The 22,440-nt window shown below is 35.2% G+C and overlaps 1 protein-coding gene across 8 annotated transcripts in view; it reads right to left on the bottom strand.

Annotated features, from left to right (window-relative positions):
• LOC115216317 (partitioning defective 3 homolog) overlaps positions 1-22,440 on the bottom strand; it is a 143,094-nt gene that overhangs the window by 25,055 nt on the left and 95,599 nt on the right. For 7 of the 8 annotated variants that reach the window (XM_036506395.1, XM_036506391.1, XM_029785526.2 and 4 more), the window contains 7 exons: positions 21,343-21,426; positions 18,053-18,178; positions 13,787-14,277; positions 12,747-12,886; positions 8,453-8,593; positions 6,960-7,199; positions 1,914-2,573 (listed from right to left, as the gene is read on the bottom strand). In XM_036506395.1, coding sequence (XP_036362288.1) covers positions 1,914-2,573; positions 6,960-7,199; positions 8,453-8,593; positions 12,747-12,886; positions 13,787-14,277; positions 18,053-18,178; positions 21,343-21,426 — 1,882 coding nt within the window. The remainder of the gene's footprint in view (positions 1-1,913; positions 2,574-6,959; positions 7,200-8,452; positions 8,594-12,746; positions 12,887-13,786; positions 14,278-18,052; positions 18,179-21,342; positions 21,427-22,440) is intronic. The other variant, XM_036506393.1, reaches the window with a different exon arrangement.

Here is a 22,440-nt window from a genome sequence, read left to right as displayed (position 1 = left end):
AGGTCTTTAGACTTCTGCTACTTTGGCTTAACCTGTTAATAACAGAGACAAAAATCTAATTCTGTCTATTCACTGTCACTTGATAAAAGAACTAGGCAAGGTTTTTATGTGATAACATTGCTGACCATAAAATAAAGAGATATTGAACTGATGCACAGTAATACTGAATAAAGGAAAATTCAAAATATTTAAAGAAAGAACTGGCCTGAATTTATTTAGGATAAACTTATATCAACTTTTCAGAAATTTTCAAACCAGATTATTGATTATTTTTATATATTGAGATGATAATGATTGAATAAGTTTTCAGATTTTGATATTTAAATGTATTTTTTGAACAAGCATAAAAAACTGCAATAATTTAAGAATAAAATGTCTTTTGTAATGATCAATTAATATTCCTTCAATGATTCAACTTATAGTTCATTGACTTAAAATCTATAGGTGGTGCTTGAAACGGTTCACTAATAATATGTTGATTAGGAGAAAACCACATCTCTTACAAAATTCTCTACTTGAGCATGCAATTTGGTAAACTTGCATTTAATTTTCTATTAATTTATTAGAAGAAACAATCTGATAATATAGTACAGATATATATATAGGGAATATCAATCATTGTAAAGGTCCTATGCTCATGAACAATTCAAAACTCATATGTTAATTAAAGTGCTTTCCTTTATTCTATTTGGAAAACGTTATCTCTCATAGGGTGTAGTGGAATGATTTCAGACAGGGAAAGCATCTAAGCAGAAAAATAGTTGTTCCAAGAACTTCTATCCACCTTCAGGTGAAATACACAAACATTTATACTTCTTATAAAATAATATCCAAATTAAACATGAGCAAGAAATTAAAAAAAATATAATTTATTTATATAGGCGCAGGAGCGGCTGTGTGGTAAGTAGCTTGTTTACCAACCACATGGTTCTGGGTTCAGTCCCACTGCATGGCACCTTGGGCAAGTGTCTTCTACTATAGCCTCGGGCCGACCAAAGCCTTGTGAGCGGATTTGGTAGACGGAAACTGAAAGAAGCCCGTCGTATATATGTATATATATGTATGTGCATGTATGTTTGTGTGTCTGTGTTTGTCCCCCTAGCATTGCTTGACAACCGATGCTGGTGTATTTATGTCCCTGTCACTTAGCGGTTCGGCAAAAGAGACCGATAGAATAAGTACTGGGCTTACAAAGAATAAGTCCCGGGGTCGAGTTGCTCGATTAAAGGCGGTGCACCAGCATGGTTGCAGTCAAAATGACTGAAACAAGTAAAAAAAAAAAAAAAGAGATAGTATAGAGCAAGGTTTCTCAAAGTGGGTGATACTATCTCCTGAAGGTGGAGGAGGACAGATTGTGGAAAATTTTATAGAGTAATTGGGATAAAGGAGGCAGTAGGGGGTGGGAATAGATGCATCTTTTAATTGCTCTAATTTTCAAAAATATTTTAAAATTGTATTGTGTGGTAAAAATAAGGTGGTGAGCTAGCAGAATCGTTAGCACATCAGATGAAACGCTTAGTGACATTTCACCTGTCTTTATGCTCTAAGTTCAAATGCTACCAAGGTCGACAAAATAAGTACCAATTGAGTACTGGGGTCGATGTAATTGGCTTACTCCCTCTCCTGAAACTGCTGGTCTTGTGCCAAAATTTGAAACCAATATTATTGGTCAAAACATTATTTTGATGTAATGACTTATGTACAAGCAGACTTTTAATGCTGATCACTTTTTCGACAGCAATTTTTTGTGGTGAACTTAATTTTGCTGAATTGTAGTAAGGGGGTGGTGAAAGAATGTTAGTAAAAAGAAAGTGGGGTGGGGGCAATAGTTAAAAAGTTTGAGAGGCACTGATATAGAAATATCGACTTCAATAGGTCAAAAATTAAGGATGAAAACAAAAATGCAGACTAACATCATCATGGTCAAATAATTCATCTTCAATTAGTATAGCTTCTTGCTCAGGTGGGTTGACAGTAACAGATAGTAATCCTTGATCCGAATATGTTTTGGCCACAGAGTGTTTTGATTCTGAACTAGAATTATTGTTCTTACTCTCTGAAGTAGGTGAAATACCGTGATGGTCGAAGTAACTGCTTGAGTGTACTGCTCGATTATAGGAATCATTGTTAATTCCTTCATGGGTATATTCACTTCGTAGTCTTTCAACTTGTGGAAGAGGTTTATTTATTTCCATATTAGTAGAGTCAAAACTATTTACATCAACATTTGAATTTTTAACACCTTCAAATTTTCTTGGCTGCACTGAATTCTTTGTATGATTGTTCTGTTGGTTGATAGCATTATGATCAAGATTCCCATGTTCAATGGACTCCAGTTCGTCAGAGAAGCTATCTTTCTGTTTGTTGGCAGAAACATCAACCGAAGAATTTGATGATAATGGAGATACCACATCTCTTACTAAACGAGCAATGACTAAAGAAATTTTCCCATTAACTGGATCAATACTTCGCATAGTTTCTCGAAGAGTTTCCATAGCATCTTGGTTGGTAAGTCCAAGAAGGGAATAGCCATTGATTTCAAGAAGTTGATCATTGACTTTCAATCGTCCATCCTAGAGAACAGAAAACAAAAATACATTGATAATAAATTTTTGTGACATAATTTGAGAGAGAGAGAGAGAGAGAGAGAGAGAGCGAGAGAGAGAGAGAGAGAGAGAGAGTGTGTGTGTGTGTGTGTGTGTGTGTGTGTGTGTGTGTGTAAAATTATTTATATACCTAGTTTTTGTATTTGGTTTGCAAGATACTTGATGTGAATTTGCGTTGAAACAAATCATCTGTCTTGGGAGTTTCATTACACCAATAAAAACCAGTGTGCATGTTTATTATTCTTGGCATAATGACTCTCAAAACATAACTGTGTGTGTGTGTGACCTCTCTACACTTTGAGTTCAAATACTGTTAAAGTCAGTTTCACCTTTCACCCTTCAGAGTTGATAAATAAAGTACCAATTCCTGTACAGTAAGACTTGGAGAGGGATGGGCTCCACCAGGTCCAAAAATGCTCAAGACACACTGTATGTTATGACGACACCCATACAACTTCATCAAAGAGTTAAGGGCCCATGGCATAGTATAACCATGGAATCATCATCTTTTCAAATAAGGTAATAACTTCCTCATGGCCAAGCATGTTTTTATGGAAGACTGGAAACAATGGACAAATCTTGCATGGCAGTGATGCTCATTTACAACTGTTGTGTTATGTCAAAACAAGGACACACACACACACACAAACAAGCTTCTTTTAGTTTCCGTCTATTAAATTAATACACACTTTAGAATTTGGTCTTTAAAGGCAACCTTTCCAAAATGATAGCTCACAAAAGCAATTTATGAATCCAATTGCAGGAAATATGATAGCAAATAGAAGAATTAAGTCAGTAGAAAGTTATGAAACCAAATATTTTAAAATTGTCATTATCACCAACATCTTTTAAAATCTTTCTTCTACACTATCATGTGTTGGACAATTTGATAGGAGTTGACAGGCCCAAAGATTGCATTGTGTCTGTTTTAGAATGCTTTCTACAGCTGGATGCTCTTCCTGATGCCAATCATTTTACAGAGTATACCGGGTGTTTTTGTATGTCACTGGCACGAATGAGGGCATGACAACAGTAGAGAGGCAGTGGCTTTATACTTGGAGATTAGGGGTTAAGTATGAAAGAAGGGCCCAAAATAGAACAGGTTTTTTTGCTGTACATAGCTACTCACATTATAGAAGAGAGATTGGAAGTGACTGGGCTGGAGCCAGAAAAAGAGATAAAATAGTGGTGATGAAGTATTGGGGGCCCTCAAAATACAAGAAAGTGAATAGAAGTAAGGACAAAAGAACAGGGAGCATGAGTGGGTAGCAGTTGCAAGAATGTATGGGGGAGAGTCAAGGATGGTTTGTAATATTTGATTACAAAGCTGCAAAAAATATAAGGTATGGAATAATTAACTGAATGGTAGGCAAGATTGGATTGATGAATAGAAGTGGAAAGGTAGAGGAGAGTGGGTAATGACTGACAGTACAAATAAGGGTGAAGAGCAGTAGAATAGTAACAATATGGCAGAGAGAGAAAGGATGAGAAAGGAAACTGGTGTGTGGGTGGGTAACTTGCAAGGCTGTGAGAGGAGAGGTAGGCATAGTGTAAGCAGAGAGTGAGGGATGTATGATGGTGGAGAAAGAGATACAGTATGGTAGCACAAAAGGGTAACCAATATAAAATGTAAATGAAGAGGAACAACATTAAGAATGAAAGAAAGATAACAAATGAAATATGTAGTATTCACCTTATTTAATAGCAGCAAGAAAATACTGCACTTTGGCAAGTGATGGAGGGGGTCAATGATAGAAAGATGATGGGTGATGAAAAAGGCTTGAAAAGAAAATTGAACTAGGGGTCCTTATTCTGTGTGTGTATTGCTATATTTCAGGATTGGCATTTTTTTTTTGCCCAATAAACACAAGCACTATATATTCTTTCTTCACTCATTTATTACTGTTCTTAGTCCAACTCATGTCCATTTTCTGGAAATCTTTTGTCACACATCTGTGACCTCTTCAGTGACACTTTTTTGTCCTTGTGTATGCTCCTGCTCTGCTTAATCATTCTGTTCTTCTATGATGTGTTTCCTTATATGCACATGCATACACATGTCTATGTATTTCACATGTGTGCTTATGTGCGCACATATGCACTTTATGTTGTTGTTATCATTATCGTTGTTGTTCTTAGTGGTACTTTTACCCTCCCCCACCTACGTTGACTCTTCTGTTGCTGCTGTTCTTGACACTTCCTTTTGAAACTGTTCTTGAATCTTTCTGTGTTTGTATGTTCATTCATGTTGTTATTGTGGTTGTTGTTGTTGCAGCTGTTTGTGTAGGTACTGTGTGCATGTTTGTGCGTGTATATGGATTTGTTTACTATGTTATTTGTATCTGTGCCCTCTCTATATATTTTTGTTTACTTATTTACTTCTTATATTTATCATAAATTTGTGCATGCTTGTAAAAAGCACCCACTACACTCACGGAGTGGTTGGCGTTAGGAAGGGCATCCAGCCGTAGAAACACTGCCAGATTTGACTGGGCCTGATGAAGCCTTCTGGCTTCACAGACCCCAGTAGAACCGTCCAACCCATGCTAGCATGGAAAACGGACGCTAAATGATGATGATGATGATGATGATTACACTGTTTTATCTGTTCCTTATTTTCCTTTCTCTCTTCTGGCTTTAGTTGTTATGTGTGGTGTGGTGGTGAGGGGTGATTGTCCCATTTGTGTTTTCTGTTGAGGCTTGGTCTGTCTATTACTATGTGCGTGGCCTCTGTAATCTGTCTAAGTGTTGTGTCAGTTCTATGTGTTGAAAATACCTTAACCTATATGTTATTAACTGAGCCTTTCTTCTCTTTGAGCTCCCACCAGTGTTTGCCTATTTGCTTGGTGATGTCTCTCCAATGTAAGTTGTCTTATTTCTGCACCATCCCCCAGTACACCATAACTATAGACTACAGCTTACGGTGTACTGAGGGACAGTGAAGAAACAAGACAACAACTTACATTGGAGAGACAGCATGCAGCAATAGGAGAGCAAATAGGTGAACATTGGCAGGAGCTCAAAGAGAAGAAAGGCTCAACAGTGCTCTACTAACATGCTCAAGCAGAACATAGACTCATTTAATAACATAGAAGTTAAGGTATTATCGACGCATAGAACTGACACGATACTTAGACAAATTACAGAGGCCACACACATAGTAATAGACAGACCGAGCCTCAACAGAAAGCAAGAATGGAACAATAACACTCCTCACCATCACACCATGCAACATGACAACTAAAGACAAAAGGGAGAAAATATAAGGAACAGGTACAGCATAATACACATGCAAAAGACAAACCTATGATAAATATAAGAAATAGAAATAAATAAGTAAGCGAAAAAACTATATAAAGGGCACAGATACAAATAACATACTAAGTAAACCCATATACACACACAAACACACATACAGTAACTTCACAAATAGCCACAATATCAACAACATGGCCAACAACAGCAACAACAACCATGATCACAACATGAATGAACACACAAACACAAGAAAGATACAAAAACAATATCAAAAGGAAGGGTCAACAGCAACAGAAGAGTAAATGTTGATGGGAGAGGGTCAAAGTACCACTAAGAACAATAATGATAATGGTAACAACATAGAGGGCATATATACACACATACGCACACATGAGAAACAGACATGCATACACACACATGCACACAGATACAGATGCAAATGCATGCGTATATAAGGAAACAGCATGGAAGAACAGAATGGATTAAGCAGAGCAGGACCATACACAAGGACGAAGTGTTGCTGAAGAGGTCACAGATGTGTGACGAAAGATTTCTGGACAATGGTCATGAGTTACAATAAGATCAGTAATAAATGAGTGAAGAACATATATAGTGCATGTGTTTATTTGGCAAAATAAAGGAAAAGAAAAAAAAACTGACCATCCCAAAATATAACAATATCTGTTTCAACACAATTTCACACCAGGAATCTTGCAACACAAATTCATAAACATGTGTGTGTGTATATAGACAGATTTCTATGTGCATAAGTTTGTTTGGCACACAATCAAATCTCCATCAAATCAAACTATATCATCCTTAAAAGGGAAAAACCACCACATTGCATAATGAAATCCAACTCATACCAGGAAGGAAAACAGATGTTAAAGGACGATGATGATGATGATGATGGCACCTGAAAACAAAGACAAGATGGTCAAAGCTAAAATGCCTTTCATCTTAGGTCTGCTTGATCAGAGGTGATGTGAAGTCAATGAATAACAACTACTATAATATCAAATAAAAGAATGGTAGGTGACATGAAGAATGGGAAAAGATAATGCAATAACATAAATGAAACATATAAATGCTTACTTTAGATGCTGCACCTCCACTGATGATAGCTTTTATAAAAATACCAAGATCACGGTTGGTTCCAGACTCAGAAGGATTGGTATTGCCTTTAACACTAACACCAAGACCTGCAGAGCTAGTTTCATTGAGTTGAATATCAAGAACAATAAGTTCATGATTTTGGTTACTTGGATTTGGTGAAGTTTCTTTATTGTCAACCATAACAACAGGAGATGCAGAATGAGATGAAGTCTTATCAACCTGAAACACAAGATATTACCAACATCTAGAAAACCATGCTTAACCCTTTCGTTACTATATTTCTGACCAAAATACACCCCTTATGTGTTTCAATTAATTTCTAACATAATCATAAATTTAGTCTGGTTTCATTAAACAACTATAACTTTTTTATTCATCAATATATTAATGTGATTTTTGGAAGATAATTTAATGAAATGTTCTCAACCAATTCTATACTATAATTTTTGTTACAAAGTGACTCTAATTGCAGGTAGATACAGGTAAATTCAACAAAATATAAAATTACCAACATCTAGAAAACCATGCTTAAAATGCAGAAACAATTTGAAATGGCAATATGCCTCCAACAAAATTCAATTAATAAGCATAATACATTAATAGGAACAAAAGTGACAAATATAAGCACAGATATATATCATTCATAGATGGAATGACTGTTCCAGAAAGGAAAAAAAGTTGATTCTGATGTTAGCTGTACAGATATGAATGCATCAAAAATACCAACCACATGTAATGGAAACCAATGAAGTATCTTTATGTGGTCAATCAACCTGCTAAAAATGGTAGCCCAATATCCTCTGAATCACATTCTACCATCTTTTGTAATTTTTGGAAACTCTTTGATTGCAAAAGAAAGAAAAAAATGTGGTGGGAATGGATGATCATGGGTGAAATGTCAACAATGACAGCAGCAACAGCAGTCACTGCCACCCACAAGAGAGAAAAAGTGAGTTTAGGATGGCTGCTTTTTAAGATGCCTTTGAGTGCTCTCCATAAAAGCTGCTCTGGGAAATTTAGTCTATATTTACTTGACCCTTTTGATACCAACCCAGTTGAGACTACCCTTGGTTCTATGATAAAAGCTTTATATCTTAAAGTGATCTAAATTAAAACTTATCAAAATTTAACTTTAATTTATGTTACATACACCAGTTTAATGACAGAATTATATTCCTAAATTTTTCCTTATTTTCAAAATTAATCAAAATAAAAGCAATATATTTCAACCGAAATACGATGACAAAAGAGCTAAGCTATATTGTTAACTAGCACAGATACCTGGCATTGCTCGGGATTAAAATGGCATAGCTTTTTTTTTATTGTTTTACTTGTTTTGGTATAAACAACCTCCAGATGTTATAAATGTACAAAATATTAGAACGTTTATTATTTAGATGCTCTTTCTGGTATTAAACACATTATATACAGATAGTTTTCTCTATACATTTTAATGAAGGGTGATTACTTACATTTTCTCGGGGAGGTTTTGCTGGAGGCTTATCAAATTCTTGTCGAGATACTAGCAACTCCACATCATGACCCATTTTGGTATTACGAAGAATTGTCACAGCTTCTATCTGGCTCTTTCCTGTCATTTCAACACCGTCTACCTGTCATGAATAGTCAATTAAAATTTTTTTTCTTCAAATACACAATAAAGAAAGATAGGGGTAGTTTTCAAAAAACAAAAAAGGAAAGGGTCTTTTGCAAATAACATTAAAAAAAAAATCAAAATATAAATAATCCTAATTATTTTTTATAAAACTCAGCATTTTAAATTTAGCACCATTCAAGTGTCGATGTTATCAGTGCTGCTTCCTGTGTCGGTGGCATGTAAAGGCACCATTTGAACGTGGTCAATGCCAGTGGCATGTAAAAAGCACCCACTACACTCTTGGAGTGGTTGGCGTTAGGAAGGGCATCCAGCTGTAGAAACCTTGCCAGATAAGATTGGAGCCTGGTGCAGCTTCCTGGCTTGCCAGTCCTCAGTCAAACCATCCAACCCATGCCAGCATGGAAAGCAGACATATGATGATGATGATGATGACGATGATTATATATCTGTTAAACAGAAAATGCATATGCTTAACTATATTTCACATTCTAGGTAGTAATACTAACTTCAACCCTAACTTACGATTCACAGACAATTGTATATTTTCTGGTTACTTACCAAACAGAAAGCTTTCATCAGGAATACAGCCATTACCAGCTTTATGGAATTCTACATTCTTAAAAATCTTACCAAAATGTAAAATTCCCTAACATGAAACACATTTTCCCATTGATTTCTATGTTATAAACTAAGATAATTTCCAAGTGAATTGAAAGGAACAAACAAGCTTCTATGCACGTGTGTGTGTGTGTGAAATCTCTATATATATATATATATATAAATGGCAAAATGTCTGCGTGTGTGTCCTTTATACAAATCCACAATTTTTCAGTAAGAGGACTCGCACTTTCTATGGTCATTCAAAACCGTGGTCGTGCACATCTTTATATTTCCCCAGTCACCCTGCAAAGCCATTAAAAAATCAATAGAAGTGACTTTTTTGTGAATTTTCTATCCAAAACCGTTGCCGGGTCATAGTGCTAGTAAAAAATAAAAGAACACGAATAGAGTGTAGCTTTCTGTTCAAATTATGCAATATGCATTTCGATAGCTTGGTTGTTTATCTGTTTAGAGTGTATTACACAGTAAGAGATTACATAACATGAATTACATTATATGAACCAGTATATGATCCATTGTTTTATGTCTGAAATAATAATATGCTTCCTTGAATTATAGGTATGCATGCAAGAAAGAAATAAGTATAAGAAAAACAATATTGAAATAAAAGAAACATTTAATAGATCAAAATACAAATAAGTTTTTAACATCTACTTTCATAGAGCACATTGCCATTGCACTGTTGAACCTTCTGATATATTCATCATCATCATCATCATTTAGCGTCCGCTTTCCATGCTAGCATGGGTTGGACGGTTCAACTGGGGTCTAGGAAGCCAGAAGGCTGCACCAGGCCCAGTCTGATCTGGCAGTGTTTCTACGGCTGGATGCCCTTCCTAACGCCAACCACTCCGTGAGTGTAGTGGGTACTTTTTACGTGCCACCGGCACAGGTGCCAGACGGGGCTGGCAACGGCCATGATCAGATGGTGCTTTTTACGTGCTACCGGCACGGAGGCCAGTCGGGGCGGCGCTGGCAATAAATTATGCTTAAAATACTTTGCTTCTGATGTATTGCCCCTAAAGATGAATTTGGTACCTGAAGCAGTCAAGGAATATAAAACTGACAGTAAACAAAATAATCATTCATCTATTTTTCTGAAATGATTGAATAGAAAAAATTGAGATGGACAGTGTCTGTGAGATGTCTAGGTTACTTGTGCATTGGTGAGAGTTTGATAGGCAGGTGGGTAAGTAGGTAGGTAGATATTTAATTCATAGCTGAGGGTTTCATTTCATTCTGCACCTTGGCTATATCATCCACTAATTCCATTATATTAAACTTTTGTCATAAATCGTTGAATGTAGATTTATCTTCCTCATCAACTGCATTTATGAGTTACTTCAATGTTCCCAGTTAATATACCTTGAAGTTAGATATCACATTTTGTCCCATTGGCTAGAACAAAGAAGTTGTATACTTAGGGATATATTCCACTTTTAGGATCTTTTCCTTTTGAACGGCAGTTTGTAACATAATTTCTAGGTAACTAAAAAGTTTTAAACTTCATATACTGGTAGAATGTGTTTATAAAACATCATTTTCTCTTGGCTTTATTGAGAAAATTCTATAGGTTGTAACATATTTTGTCTTTAATTTCTTGCATTTCGGCAATTTTAACCAATCACTGGCGCCCATTTAGGTAAATAACATTCTGTGCATAATGAATATGTCCCTCGTTTAAGAAACAGATTGGGTTTATTTACATTTGTGAAGAAAAAAAGATACCCTTCCCCCACCCCCAACCCTAACTCTAACCCTAAATCTAAAATAGATTGAAATGCAATAGATTGATACTAGGGTTATAATTATGGGTGACAATTTCATACGACACTGCTAAGTTTTTTTTGTAAATACATTCTACCAGTATACGAAGTTTTAAATTTTTTAGTTACCTAGAAATTATGTTACAAACTGCCGTTCAAAAGGAAAAGATCCCACTTTTACATTATCAGAAATATCACTGGAGTTCACTGGCTGACTGAGTGCATTGTCTAAAAGGTGCAATGCTCTGTTGGAAATATTTTATCTGGCACTATACTTTTCTGTGGTAAGAAAGAAAAAAAAAGAAAAAAATTGTAAAGTCTTGGAAAAGGATTTGTAGTCACTTAGTCTTATAATTTGAACAACAAATCCAAATCAGCTTAAACTTAGATTTGGGAATGAACACAAGTAGAGACATTAATTTCATATTACCAGCAGTATTTTCCTCAACAGATGATCGTTGGAAGTTTTAAAGCCTTGTTTGAAATAAATGTATTAATAGGTGTATTATTCAGGTGGGGGAGGCTTTTTGAAAGCCTACTAGTAATAATAAATGTCTCAATCCTTTGGATGTAAAAGTAGGAGAAAATGAAAGGGGTGGAAAAGTGACCTACATCTCTGGTGTACAAGCATCCTGCAACATTAATTCTTAATTTCCCAGACTAACTGATAGCAGTCTCTGTATGAACACTAGCAGTTTTACAGGTCATTTTAATGTCCAAACTAAGGTACCTTCAAAATTTTCCAAACCAAAGTTTAATAGCAGGAAAAGGTTTTGCATCAGAAGTTGCACTTCTGCTTTCTGCATGCAAATTGTCACACAATTTTTAGCTCTCACTTGGATAACCACTGAGTTTATTAGCACATCATGTCCTGTCTGATCATTGATTAATCTATTTTAAACTTTGCTTTAAGCATCGATTTGGATCTATGAGTAAAATGGAAAAAAAACTGTCTGGACCTTTAACAGAGTAATTGGTTGAGCACTTGACCTAATTTAATATTTGTTGTTATATGTTATTCCAGCAAGCTTTAATATTTTTGCAAACTGACCAAACTGCACTGAAATTTTGTCACACATCAGGTTTAATGTCCAATGTAATCCTTACACAATTCCTTTTCAAATTAATTTTCACTTTCACTTGATGGTCTCTTTCCTATTAGCTTGAATAAGGGAAATGTAGTGTACCATTAGTAGTCAATTTCTAAAATAGTGACGATAGACAAGAAATCCACACCAAATAAGTAAAACAGGAATGTAATGATGTTCTGCATTAACAGAAAATATTTGCCTCGTTACTCTGGATACAAAAATATAAAAGAGAAAATGAAAGTAGAGAAGTGAAACAGAAAGAAGTACTGTTTGATTAAAGTCTGGTCAGTTGGATTGATGCATGTACAATGAAGGTAAGGATGGTTGGGTAGATGCTGACAAGTATGTTGAAGATCAATAAAAAGCAAGATCAGATGAATTGGTACCTGCACAAATAAGGTAGTGGGGTAGAGGAGGGAACATATGGTAAGGTTATGGTCAAAATAAAAAAATTTAAAAAACTGATTTTATTTTTAAAATTAAAATATACAAGTTTCTATATGGACAGAATTACAAGACATATCCCAAAACTAGTGGTCATATTTTAAAATTTCTGTAAGTGCAAAATTCCAAGATATGCTTGTGCTTTACTGAATTGTTTGTGTCAGCAATGAAACTTAAGATCCAGGTGAAATGCCTTGCAGCCTTTGAAACATATGAAGTAAATTACCTCTAGAAGTCTATCTCCAGTTTTCAGTCGGCCATCTTCAATAGCTGCACCTTGAGGGAGAATACTTTTTATGTATATAGGGATATCACCACCAGTTTGATTATCCCTTGTAGTAATACTAAATCCTAGTCCATTTGAGCCTGTTGAAAATGTACAAAAAAATTTTGAAATAGTTTAATAGTTCATAGCTTTTCTGCTTTGCAAAATACTATTTGAACAAACAGCTAAAATTACACTTCAAAGGAATTTTTTTTATCATATTAAACACATTATACAAGGTACAACAGAAAAACCTCTTACATTTTACATGTCCATTGGTGAGGTGCTGGTGAAGTTAAGCAGATGGTATTTACCATGGTTTGCATACCAAACATTTGTTGTTAAAAGAATGGCTAGTCTGAGGGATTTTTGCCATTCTATGTACAAGAAAACTCCATATAAAATTAACATTTTATTACCAATACATTTTAATATTAAAATTAGAAACCAAAATGAATAAGTACACAGTGCTAATAAGAAATAGATATAAACAAGTGGATAAAAGTCTTGTGAGATTTTGTGCACAAGGGGAAAGAAAGAGGTACACTCATGGGCATTTCTCTTACAATTAATCCAAATCAAAACAGTTGTGGTTGCATATAAATTAGACAGTAATTTCAGTTTCCACTGGATATTATAATTTTTTTGTGTAAATGCTCAAAGGGGTGAAGGGAACATCTCCAATGTCAGTACTATCATCAGAACTTTAACATGTAAATGCATACAAAGCTAAATTTTATTTGCCCATTCTGTTGTCTCAAAAGTTCTTTGAGGAGCTGAAAAGGTATTTGTTTGGGAGTAGTCACATTATTGATTTATGTATTGTTGGATGTATTAATTTATATAACACGCAAATATTTTTGAAAATTAGATAAATAACAATATATGGTCTAAAAAACGTTAAAATCTTATTTGAAAATTGAATAAAGATAGATGGCTGAAAGAATGCATTAGTCAGATCCACTAGAATTCAAATGATAATAAAAACGTAAAATAATCACCTTTCTTTAGTTGTATTAAAAGTTTCTTGCCAATTTTTCGAGTATTTGTGGAAGCACTAAAAGCAGATTTATCTTTTGTTGACAAAGCAGTGGTGGGATGCCTTGCAGGCACTGCAGGTGGTACTTTTTTATTTGGTGAAGATGGATTAGATTCTTCTTCACCGCTTGATGTACTTTTAAAATAAATGTCATTTTCTTTATCAAAGGCACATTGGCTTGTGTCAAGTGAAGGGGGAATTGAATATTGATTTTCAGATAATTTTTCATCTGTCTGTTGAGAATTCTCATTTATAGCAGTTTCTGTTTGCTCATCAAAGTCTTCAGGGGAAGGAAACTTTTGTGGTTTTGATTTAGGCAAAGGCTTTTGATTCCGAACTGTTGGCTTTGGAAGCAAAGGAGGTGGTTTTTTGGGTAATGGGGGCGGGATAGATTTTAGCACCTTTAGTTGAATTTCATCAGTCCTCATGGCATCTCGAAAAATATTCTGTGCACTGTTAAAATAAAAGTTATGAAGTCAAAAAAATTTAACTTGTATAAAAAAATAAAGGAAAATATTTTGTTTTTCAACTTTTTACACAGAAGAATTTATGAATTTATAAATTAATATAACTGTGTATATAACAACCAAACATACAATTACTCGTAGTATTATAAGAAATATTGGCATAGTATCTATTGACATGGTAAATTTTATAAAAGGTGCAAAATTAGAGAATGATGACTGCATCTAATTACTGAAAATATATGCATATACTTCTATGTAATAATATACAATACAAGTTGTTATTTAGACCTAGGTCAGCTCTGATCAGGTAGACACATGATCAAAGCACAGCAAGCTACGATCACCACCATCTTATTTTCAAATGATTTATCAAGAATCACATTAACCAATATGTCCATCCTTTTTAAGATGGTAAAGTGTGGTTCAAGGGCTATTTAGCTGCCTGTTCATAAAATGATCTCAAATAGGTCATTTGTAGGCATGTATTAGTTAATATAAAATATGTAAACCTTATTGGTTGCACATAGAATGTGTGTGACTGATAACGTTTACATTAGTAGAACTGCTTTTAATTTGTAATAAAATATATTTTGTGACAAAAAAAACAGACATGTTTAGGTTAAGAGATTAAAAGCCTTTGGTAAAATTTTCCTTTCAGCAACCTTATTCCATATGTAATTGAGAAAGAAAAGAAAGAAAAAAAAAGTGTCCTCACAAGTGTGCACAAACATTGAACATAGAGGAATATGGCAACTCTTCAACCCTCTGTCAAACTAATATAAGTCACATATTGGGTGGGTGGGGTGGGGGGATGACGACGACAACAAAAATAAATGGATATTATACAGGAGAAAAAAGATACACAAAACTGCTAACTTGTTTAGTTCAGTCACACACATACAGATATACATATATGTACAAACATACAATTCAAATTCCAACAAAGTCAAATTTTCATAATTTAGTCTTTATTTTTGTATTTTCAATAACTTTCAGGTTATTTTCGACAATGAAATGTTATATAACAATTGAGTCTAAGTAATTATCAGGCATTCCCATAAATAATGTCTGAAATATCACATATGTATTTTCTAGTAAATTTTACAGTATTCTAAAATGTCAAATGATATTGATTGATACTCATATGGAGTTGGAAACCTCTAATCTAATATTTCTTTTTACAGAATAATCTGACTGAATTAATTACTAATATTAATGAACCTCTCAAAGATGAATGTATTGAAGTAGCATTTAAAGCACATAATGCTTTACGAGTTCATAAATGGAAACGGTGCAGTGGAAGCAATCCAAACTATTCATTCTGTTTATGGAGAAGTGTGCTTAAATGAAAAAAGTTACAGAAAATTGTTTGCAAAGTTCAAAAACGGTGATTTTCAGCTCAAGGGAGGGGCCATGAATAGAATGCCCTTTTGAATTTGATGATGACCTTCTTTTGTCAGAGATTGAGAGGTATAATGCTGTGTCAGTTGAAGAATTGGCAAGCATGCTCAATTCAAGCTATTCAACTGTTCACTGCTATCTTCAACAACTTGGAAAGATGTTCAAACTCAGAAAATGAGTTCCCCATTATTTGACAGAAGCCAACCAAAAATCATGGGTGGCCATCTGCTCATCTCTTCACTCTCGTAACTATATCTCACCATTTTTGGATAGACTAGTGACTGGTGAAACAAAGTTTACCTTCTCAAATCATGCCAACTCACAAGGGCTGGTTTTCTGGTTTCATGGTGTATAAGTTCCCCACCTGGATAGGATGGTGGGGAACAATGGATTTTTTATGAAAATGTTAGGTGACGTAGGCAATGGCTCAGTTGTGGAGAACAGGCTAAACCCCAACCCAAAAAAGGACTTCCATGCAAAAAAGGTTTTTCTTTCTGTTTGGTAGGATTGCCTTGCAGTCATTCACTTTGAGCTGCAACACTTACTGCTCATACTTATTACCAACAATTAGAGTATTTAGATGTTGTTTTGAAGAAAGGTCTTCTTTGGCAAATCGTAAGGGAGTGGAGTTTCAATGTGATAATGCAAGGTCCCACAGGGCAAAGATTACATCAGAAAAAAATTGAAGAATTTGACTAGGAAAGGCACCATTCGAGTGTGATCGTTACCAGCATCGCCTTACTGGCTCTTGTGCCGGTTGGACATGAAAAAACATTCAAGTGAGGTCATTGCCAGTGCCGCTGGACTAGCTCCTGTGCAGGTGGTACGTAAAAAACACCATTTGAGCGTGGCCATTGCCAGTACCACCTGATTAACCCTCGTGCCAGTGGCATGTAAAAGCACCCACTACACTCTCAGAGTGGGTGGCGTTAGGAAGGGCATCCAGCTGTAGAAACTCTGCCAAATCACATTGGGGCCTGGTGCAGCTATCTGGTTCGCTAGTCCTCAGTCAAATCATCCAACCCATGCTAGCATGGAAAGCGGACGTTAGATGATGATAATGATATATATATATATATACACATACATATTATCTGTAATGTATAGTATTAAATATCCATCACGGCTGATCTTATGTGACTCATGCGTGCATACATACATATATACATACATACATATATATATATATAAATGATGATGATGATGATATACATATATATATATTGTTATATCTTGGGATGGTCATCTTTTTTTTACTTGACAAATAAACACGTGCACTATATATTTATTCTTTGTTCTTATTTTATCATATGTTCATTGTCTGGAAATCTTCCGTCACACATCTGTGACCTCTTACGCAACTCTTCCATCCATGTGTATCCGCCTGTTCTGTTTAGACCCTTTAGTATTTCTATGATGTGTATCCTTATCTGTGGATGCATATGCATCTGTATCTATGTGTGTGTGTGTATGCATGTGCACATATATATATATTTTGTATGTGTAATTGTGTGTGTGTGTGTATATGGGTTTGTTTACTATATTGTTTGTATTCATGCCCTTTATATAGTTGTTGCTCTAAGTGCTACCAATACTTGATATGTTGATCCACCCTGATATTTTCTCTTCTGTTACTGCTGTTCTTGACCTTATTTTGATATTGTTCTTGTATCTTTCTGTGTTTGTGTGTTCATTCATGTTGTTGCCATTGTGGTTGTTGTTGTTTGTGTTGTTACAGCCGTGTGTGAAGTTACTGTATGTGTGTTTGTGTGTGTGTATATGGGTCTGCTTACTATATTGTTTGTATCTGTACCCTTTATATAGCTTTTTTTGTTTACTTATTTATCTTTATCTCTATTTCTTATATTTCATCATAAGTATGTGCATGTTTGTCTTTTGTGTGTATTTCACACTGTTTGTATGTTTTTTGTTTGTTTTTCCCTTCTGTCTTTAGCAGTTGTATTGCATGATGTGATGGTGGTGGGTGTTATTGTGCCATTTGTGTTTTCTGTTGAGGCTCGGTCTGTCTATTACTATGTGTGTGGCCTCTGTAATCTGTTTGAATGGCATGTCTGTTCTTATATGTGTCTGTGTGATCTTATATATATGTGTGTGTGTGTTCTTACACACACACATGCATATGTTTGCCATCTTCCATGGAAACTAATTCTGATAGTATACTGTTTATGTTCTAAGGACTGGGGGCAATATCTTGCTTGGGAACAAATGAGGGTTGGCAACAGGAAGGCAATTCAATTGTAGAACATCTGCATCAATGAATTTCATCTGATCCATGCAAGCAGACACTAACAAACACAATTGCATTTAAACACATACAAAAAAAATACAAATTTATTTACTTGTCAAAAGAGATTCCCATGAGATTAACTCCATTAATCTCGACAATGCGATCATCTGGCTTAAGCCTTCCATCACAACCGATTTTACTGCCAGGTTCAATACTTTGCACAAGAAGACCAGTTTCCCTGGAAACCAACAAAATAAGAGTTATGAATGTGTGTGTGTGTGTGTGTGTGAAAAAAAAACAAATGAATGAACAGTTTTTTAAACAGGGTTCCCAGATCATGTATGAAAACCACATGATTTCTTAATTCTTTATATTATGTTTTAGAGCTTCATCAAATTCCTCTTTAATAATGGAAAAGGTATGTTTTTCTTTATTCCTTTAGAACTTCCAATTGCTTCTCTTGTATGTTATCTTAAAGCTTATCTTGATTTTTGTTTATGAAGTTTATTGGGATAGTATTTCAACAGAAAAGTTTACCAGTCCTTGTTTTCTCTGACCATGGGCAAAGTCAATCTTAAAACAATGACAACATCTGTAGTCTTTTAATGCCATCTTAGAATGTCAGATTAACAAAATTGATTGATAACAGAGTTATCTAACAGTCTTGGGCTTTCAAATGCTCATTGTCTTTCTTGCCACTAAAAAGCCGAAAAAGTCAGCTTAAACTATTTATGGTGAACAATCGAAAAATATCCTGAAAGGCGCAAATCTAATCAATAATGTTAAAAGCTTTCATGTTGCAAAAGTGGATAGCACAAGCACTTATTACATTTAAGAGAATGGAAAAAAATCAGTTATATTATCTGGCTGATCAAGTCTAAGGCCACCTACTAGATATTTCATTGACTAAAACTCACTGCCGCTATCAAAGAATCTTTTTAAAATACATACTACAGAATACATTCTCTTTTACTCTTTTACTTGTTTCAGTCATTTTGACTGCGGCCATGCTGGAGCACCGCCTTTAGTCGAGCAAATCGACCCCAGGACTTATTCTTTGTAAGCCCAGTACTTATTCTATCAGTCTCTTTTACCGAACTGCTAAGTGACGGGGACGTAAACACACCAGCATCGATTGTCAAGCAATGCTAGGGGGACAAACACAGCAGACACACACATACATATATATATACATATATACGACAGGCTTCTTTCAGTTTCCGTCTACCAAATCCACTCACAAGGCATTGGTCGGTCCAGGGCTATAGCAGAAGACACTTGCCCAAGATGCCACGCAGTGAGACTGAACCCGGGACCATGTGGTTGGTTAGCAAGCTACTTACCACACAGCCACTCCTATATTATAAAATATTTAAAATAAAGGAAGACGAAAGACATGAAAATTTATATTTATATAATGTAATCGTTGTATTATATCTAGCTTTTGGGATCAAGAAAACGGCAACATAGTTCAGAAATCAGGGGTTGCTTAAGATAGTTCATTGTGGCTGTAAGGGTGGCGTTATCTTCCTTCAGTGAGAATCTGAACTGTAACATTTAGTAAGAACCCTAAAATCTGGTAATGTTTAACAATTATAAAGCATAAATGTTATTAACTTTTAGAAAGGAGAGTTACCGTACACTACCAATTTTCATAAACATCTCTCAATTTAAAACAGTGAAGGAAGAATTAAAAACTAGAGGTTAGTTAAAAATTATGTGCAGAGTGTAAGTAGCAATAATAGTACTAGAAGAAGCAGAGAGAGAGAACACATGACAATGAACTAAATACTGACAGTTTCTCGTCAGAAGGAATTCTTCTAAATGTATTTTGAGAATAGAGTTTGTCTCCATAACAACATATTTGGAACATTAACTGTTGCCAAGAACTGAAATATTTCTTAGTTCTGAAAAGAAGGCAAATCATTGATGTTGAAAGACTGCTAAGGATATAATAGTCAACAATATTTTAAGTTTATAAAATTTGGTAGTGTGAAGTAGCTCTTTTTCCAAGAACTAAGTAACATTTGTACTTTAAAATTGTTAAGCATTATTAAATTTTGGAGTCCCTATTGAATGATACAGTTTAGGTTCTCACTGATGAACGAGGTCAATGTCAAGCTGACCAGAAGAGAATTAATGCATTTGAGCTTTGGTGTTGGAGAAGACTTTTATGGATTCCATGGACAGCGAGGCTCACCAATGGAGAAGTTCTTAAGCAGATCAGGCCGAAAATGTCGCTAGAAGCTAGGATCACCAAGCATAGATTGGCATATTTTGGTCATATTATGCAGAGAAAACCCCTGGAGAAGGACATCATGCTCGGAATGGTCAGTGGCAAGAGAGGAAGAGGCCGACCAAGAACCCGCTGGCTTGACACCATCAAGAGTGATACCGGAATGGACATAGCCAATCTGAAAGAAGCGGCCCAGGATAGAACTGACTGGAGGACACTGATCCATCGAGTAACTGAGAGTCGACTTCGACTGAGCGGATAGAGAGATAATGTTATATATTGAATTTGGAGAAAAAGGTGAGCAGTTTGTTTGATCATCTGTATAAGAGTGAAATGAGTTAAAGGCAACTGAAAAAAGGTAACTGATGATGAGCATAGTCACAGAGTTAAAATATTCCTGTGACTAAAATGAATGAATATATATATTTTTCAAATTGAGTTTACTAGATCATGCGTGGAATGTAGCAATATTCTTCATATTTTAGTACTGAGAATGAAATGGGAATATTCTTTTCTACTCTAGGCACAAGGCCAGGAATTTTTGGGGAGGGAACAGCTGATTAGATCGACCCCAGTATGCAACTGGTACTTAATTTATTGACCCCGAAAGGATGAAAAGCAAAGTTGACCTAGGTAGAATTTGAACTCAGAACGTAAAGACAAAACAAAATACTGATAAGCATTTCGCCCGGTGTGCTAACATTTCTGCCAGCTCACCGCCTTAAAAAGATTCAGATGCAGGACTTCAGTTTTTAGCATAATTCATAGTAAGGAGCTTTAGTCTCAGTCAAAAGATTTGCATACCACATTTTGTCAAAGGCTTTACTGATATCAACTAAAATTGCTCACATTCATTATGGTCTTCAAATGCTTGAGACTACTGGTGTGTCACACAGGAGAAAAGAATACTAGTGAATTATTCTGATGCTGGAGATAAGAGTGATGATATATCAATAATTAGCATACATCCAAGATGTTCCAAGAGAGGAAGTAACTGAATGGATTAAAATATTGGTTCAGTAGCAAAAAACTGACAAACATGTTACACAGCTTCAGTAAAGATTACACTGTTTAATCATTAGAGTAAATATAGAATTTTCATTCTTTTATTCTAAGAGACATACAACTATGTAATGTTATACTTAAAACAAGCTCAATGTACTTACTTTTCATCCTCATCGTAATCTGGTAGGACATGTATCCCAAGAGGCTCACCGTCATTTTTCAAAGTTACAATAATTTCAAGTTCTCTGTAATGATTTATATTTGAGGAAATGAAAACTAATCATTTTCTAGTTAACATTTAGTTTAAGACAAAAAAACAAATTAAATTACTGGGTCATCCCATAAATAATGCAGTTTTATTTATACTTTATTTTTCAAAATTAAGATAAACAAAGTTCTTTTTTAATCTAAACTATACTCTCCATCATTTTCTACTATGTTTTCCCATCTATCTAATAGAGTTGCAAGGACCCTCTTCCAGAATTTACTTATCCGTGACAAAAAAATACTCCTTCAGTACTGTGCTGACCTTGTCTACAAAATTTATATTTTTTCCATCCAAATGATTTTGAGGACTGCAGAATAAATTATAACCAAATGGGGCAATGCCTGGCAAATATGGTAGGTGGAGCATTGTTTCCTATTCAAACTACTCCAGCCTTTGGAATGTCATCCTCACTGTATGTGGCCAAGCATTATCCTGATGGAAGAACACCTTTCATCTTGAAACTGAAGATGGTCGTTTTTCTTCTAGTGCTGACTTAAGCCTCCCAAGCTGCTTGCAGTAGATCTCCTTTGTTATCATTTGGTTTGGGTTTAAAAGTTCAAAGTGGACTAAATCTTTCATATCCCACCAAAAAGATAACACCATACGTTGGAGAAGACCTTCTTTAGCCTGGGGTGCCAGTGTTTCTCCGTTTCCTACTCACTGTCTTTGGCACTTGACATTTTTATAGAGAACTTCTTGTCATCAGTCATTATTCCGTCCAAAAAGGTTAATTTGTGAGACGTGACAGCAAAGAACACACAACTTTCCGTACACGATTAGACATGGAAAGTTTGTGAGGAACCCATTGACCCAATTTACCGACTTTTCTGATGGCACGCAGGTGTCAATGAATGGCTGAATGACCAAATCCAAGCTTCTCTGCTAGTTCCTCAACAGTTATGATGGGATTTTGTTTCACCAGGGTTTGCAGGATGTCCTTGTTGCGCTCTACAGATCTTCCCGGACGTGGCTTGTCTTCTAGGCTGTAGTT

The sequence above is a fragment of the Octopus sinensis genome, linkage group LG10, assembly GCF_006345805.1.
Source record: "Octopus sinensis linkage group LG10, ASM634580v1, whole genome shotgun sequence".
NCBI lineage: Eukaryota > Metazoa > Mollusca > Cephalopoda > Octopoda > Octopodidae > Octopus > Octopus sinensis.
The sequence above is the reverse complement of the archived record's forward strand: the minus strand, read 5'-3'. Positions and strand labels throughout refer to the sequence as shown.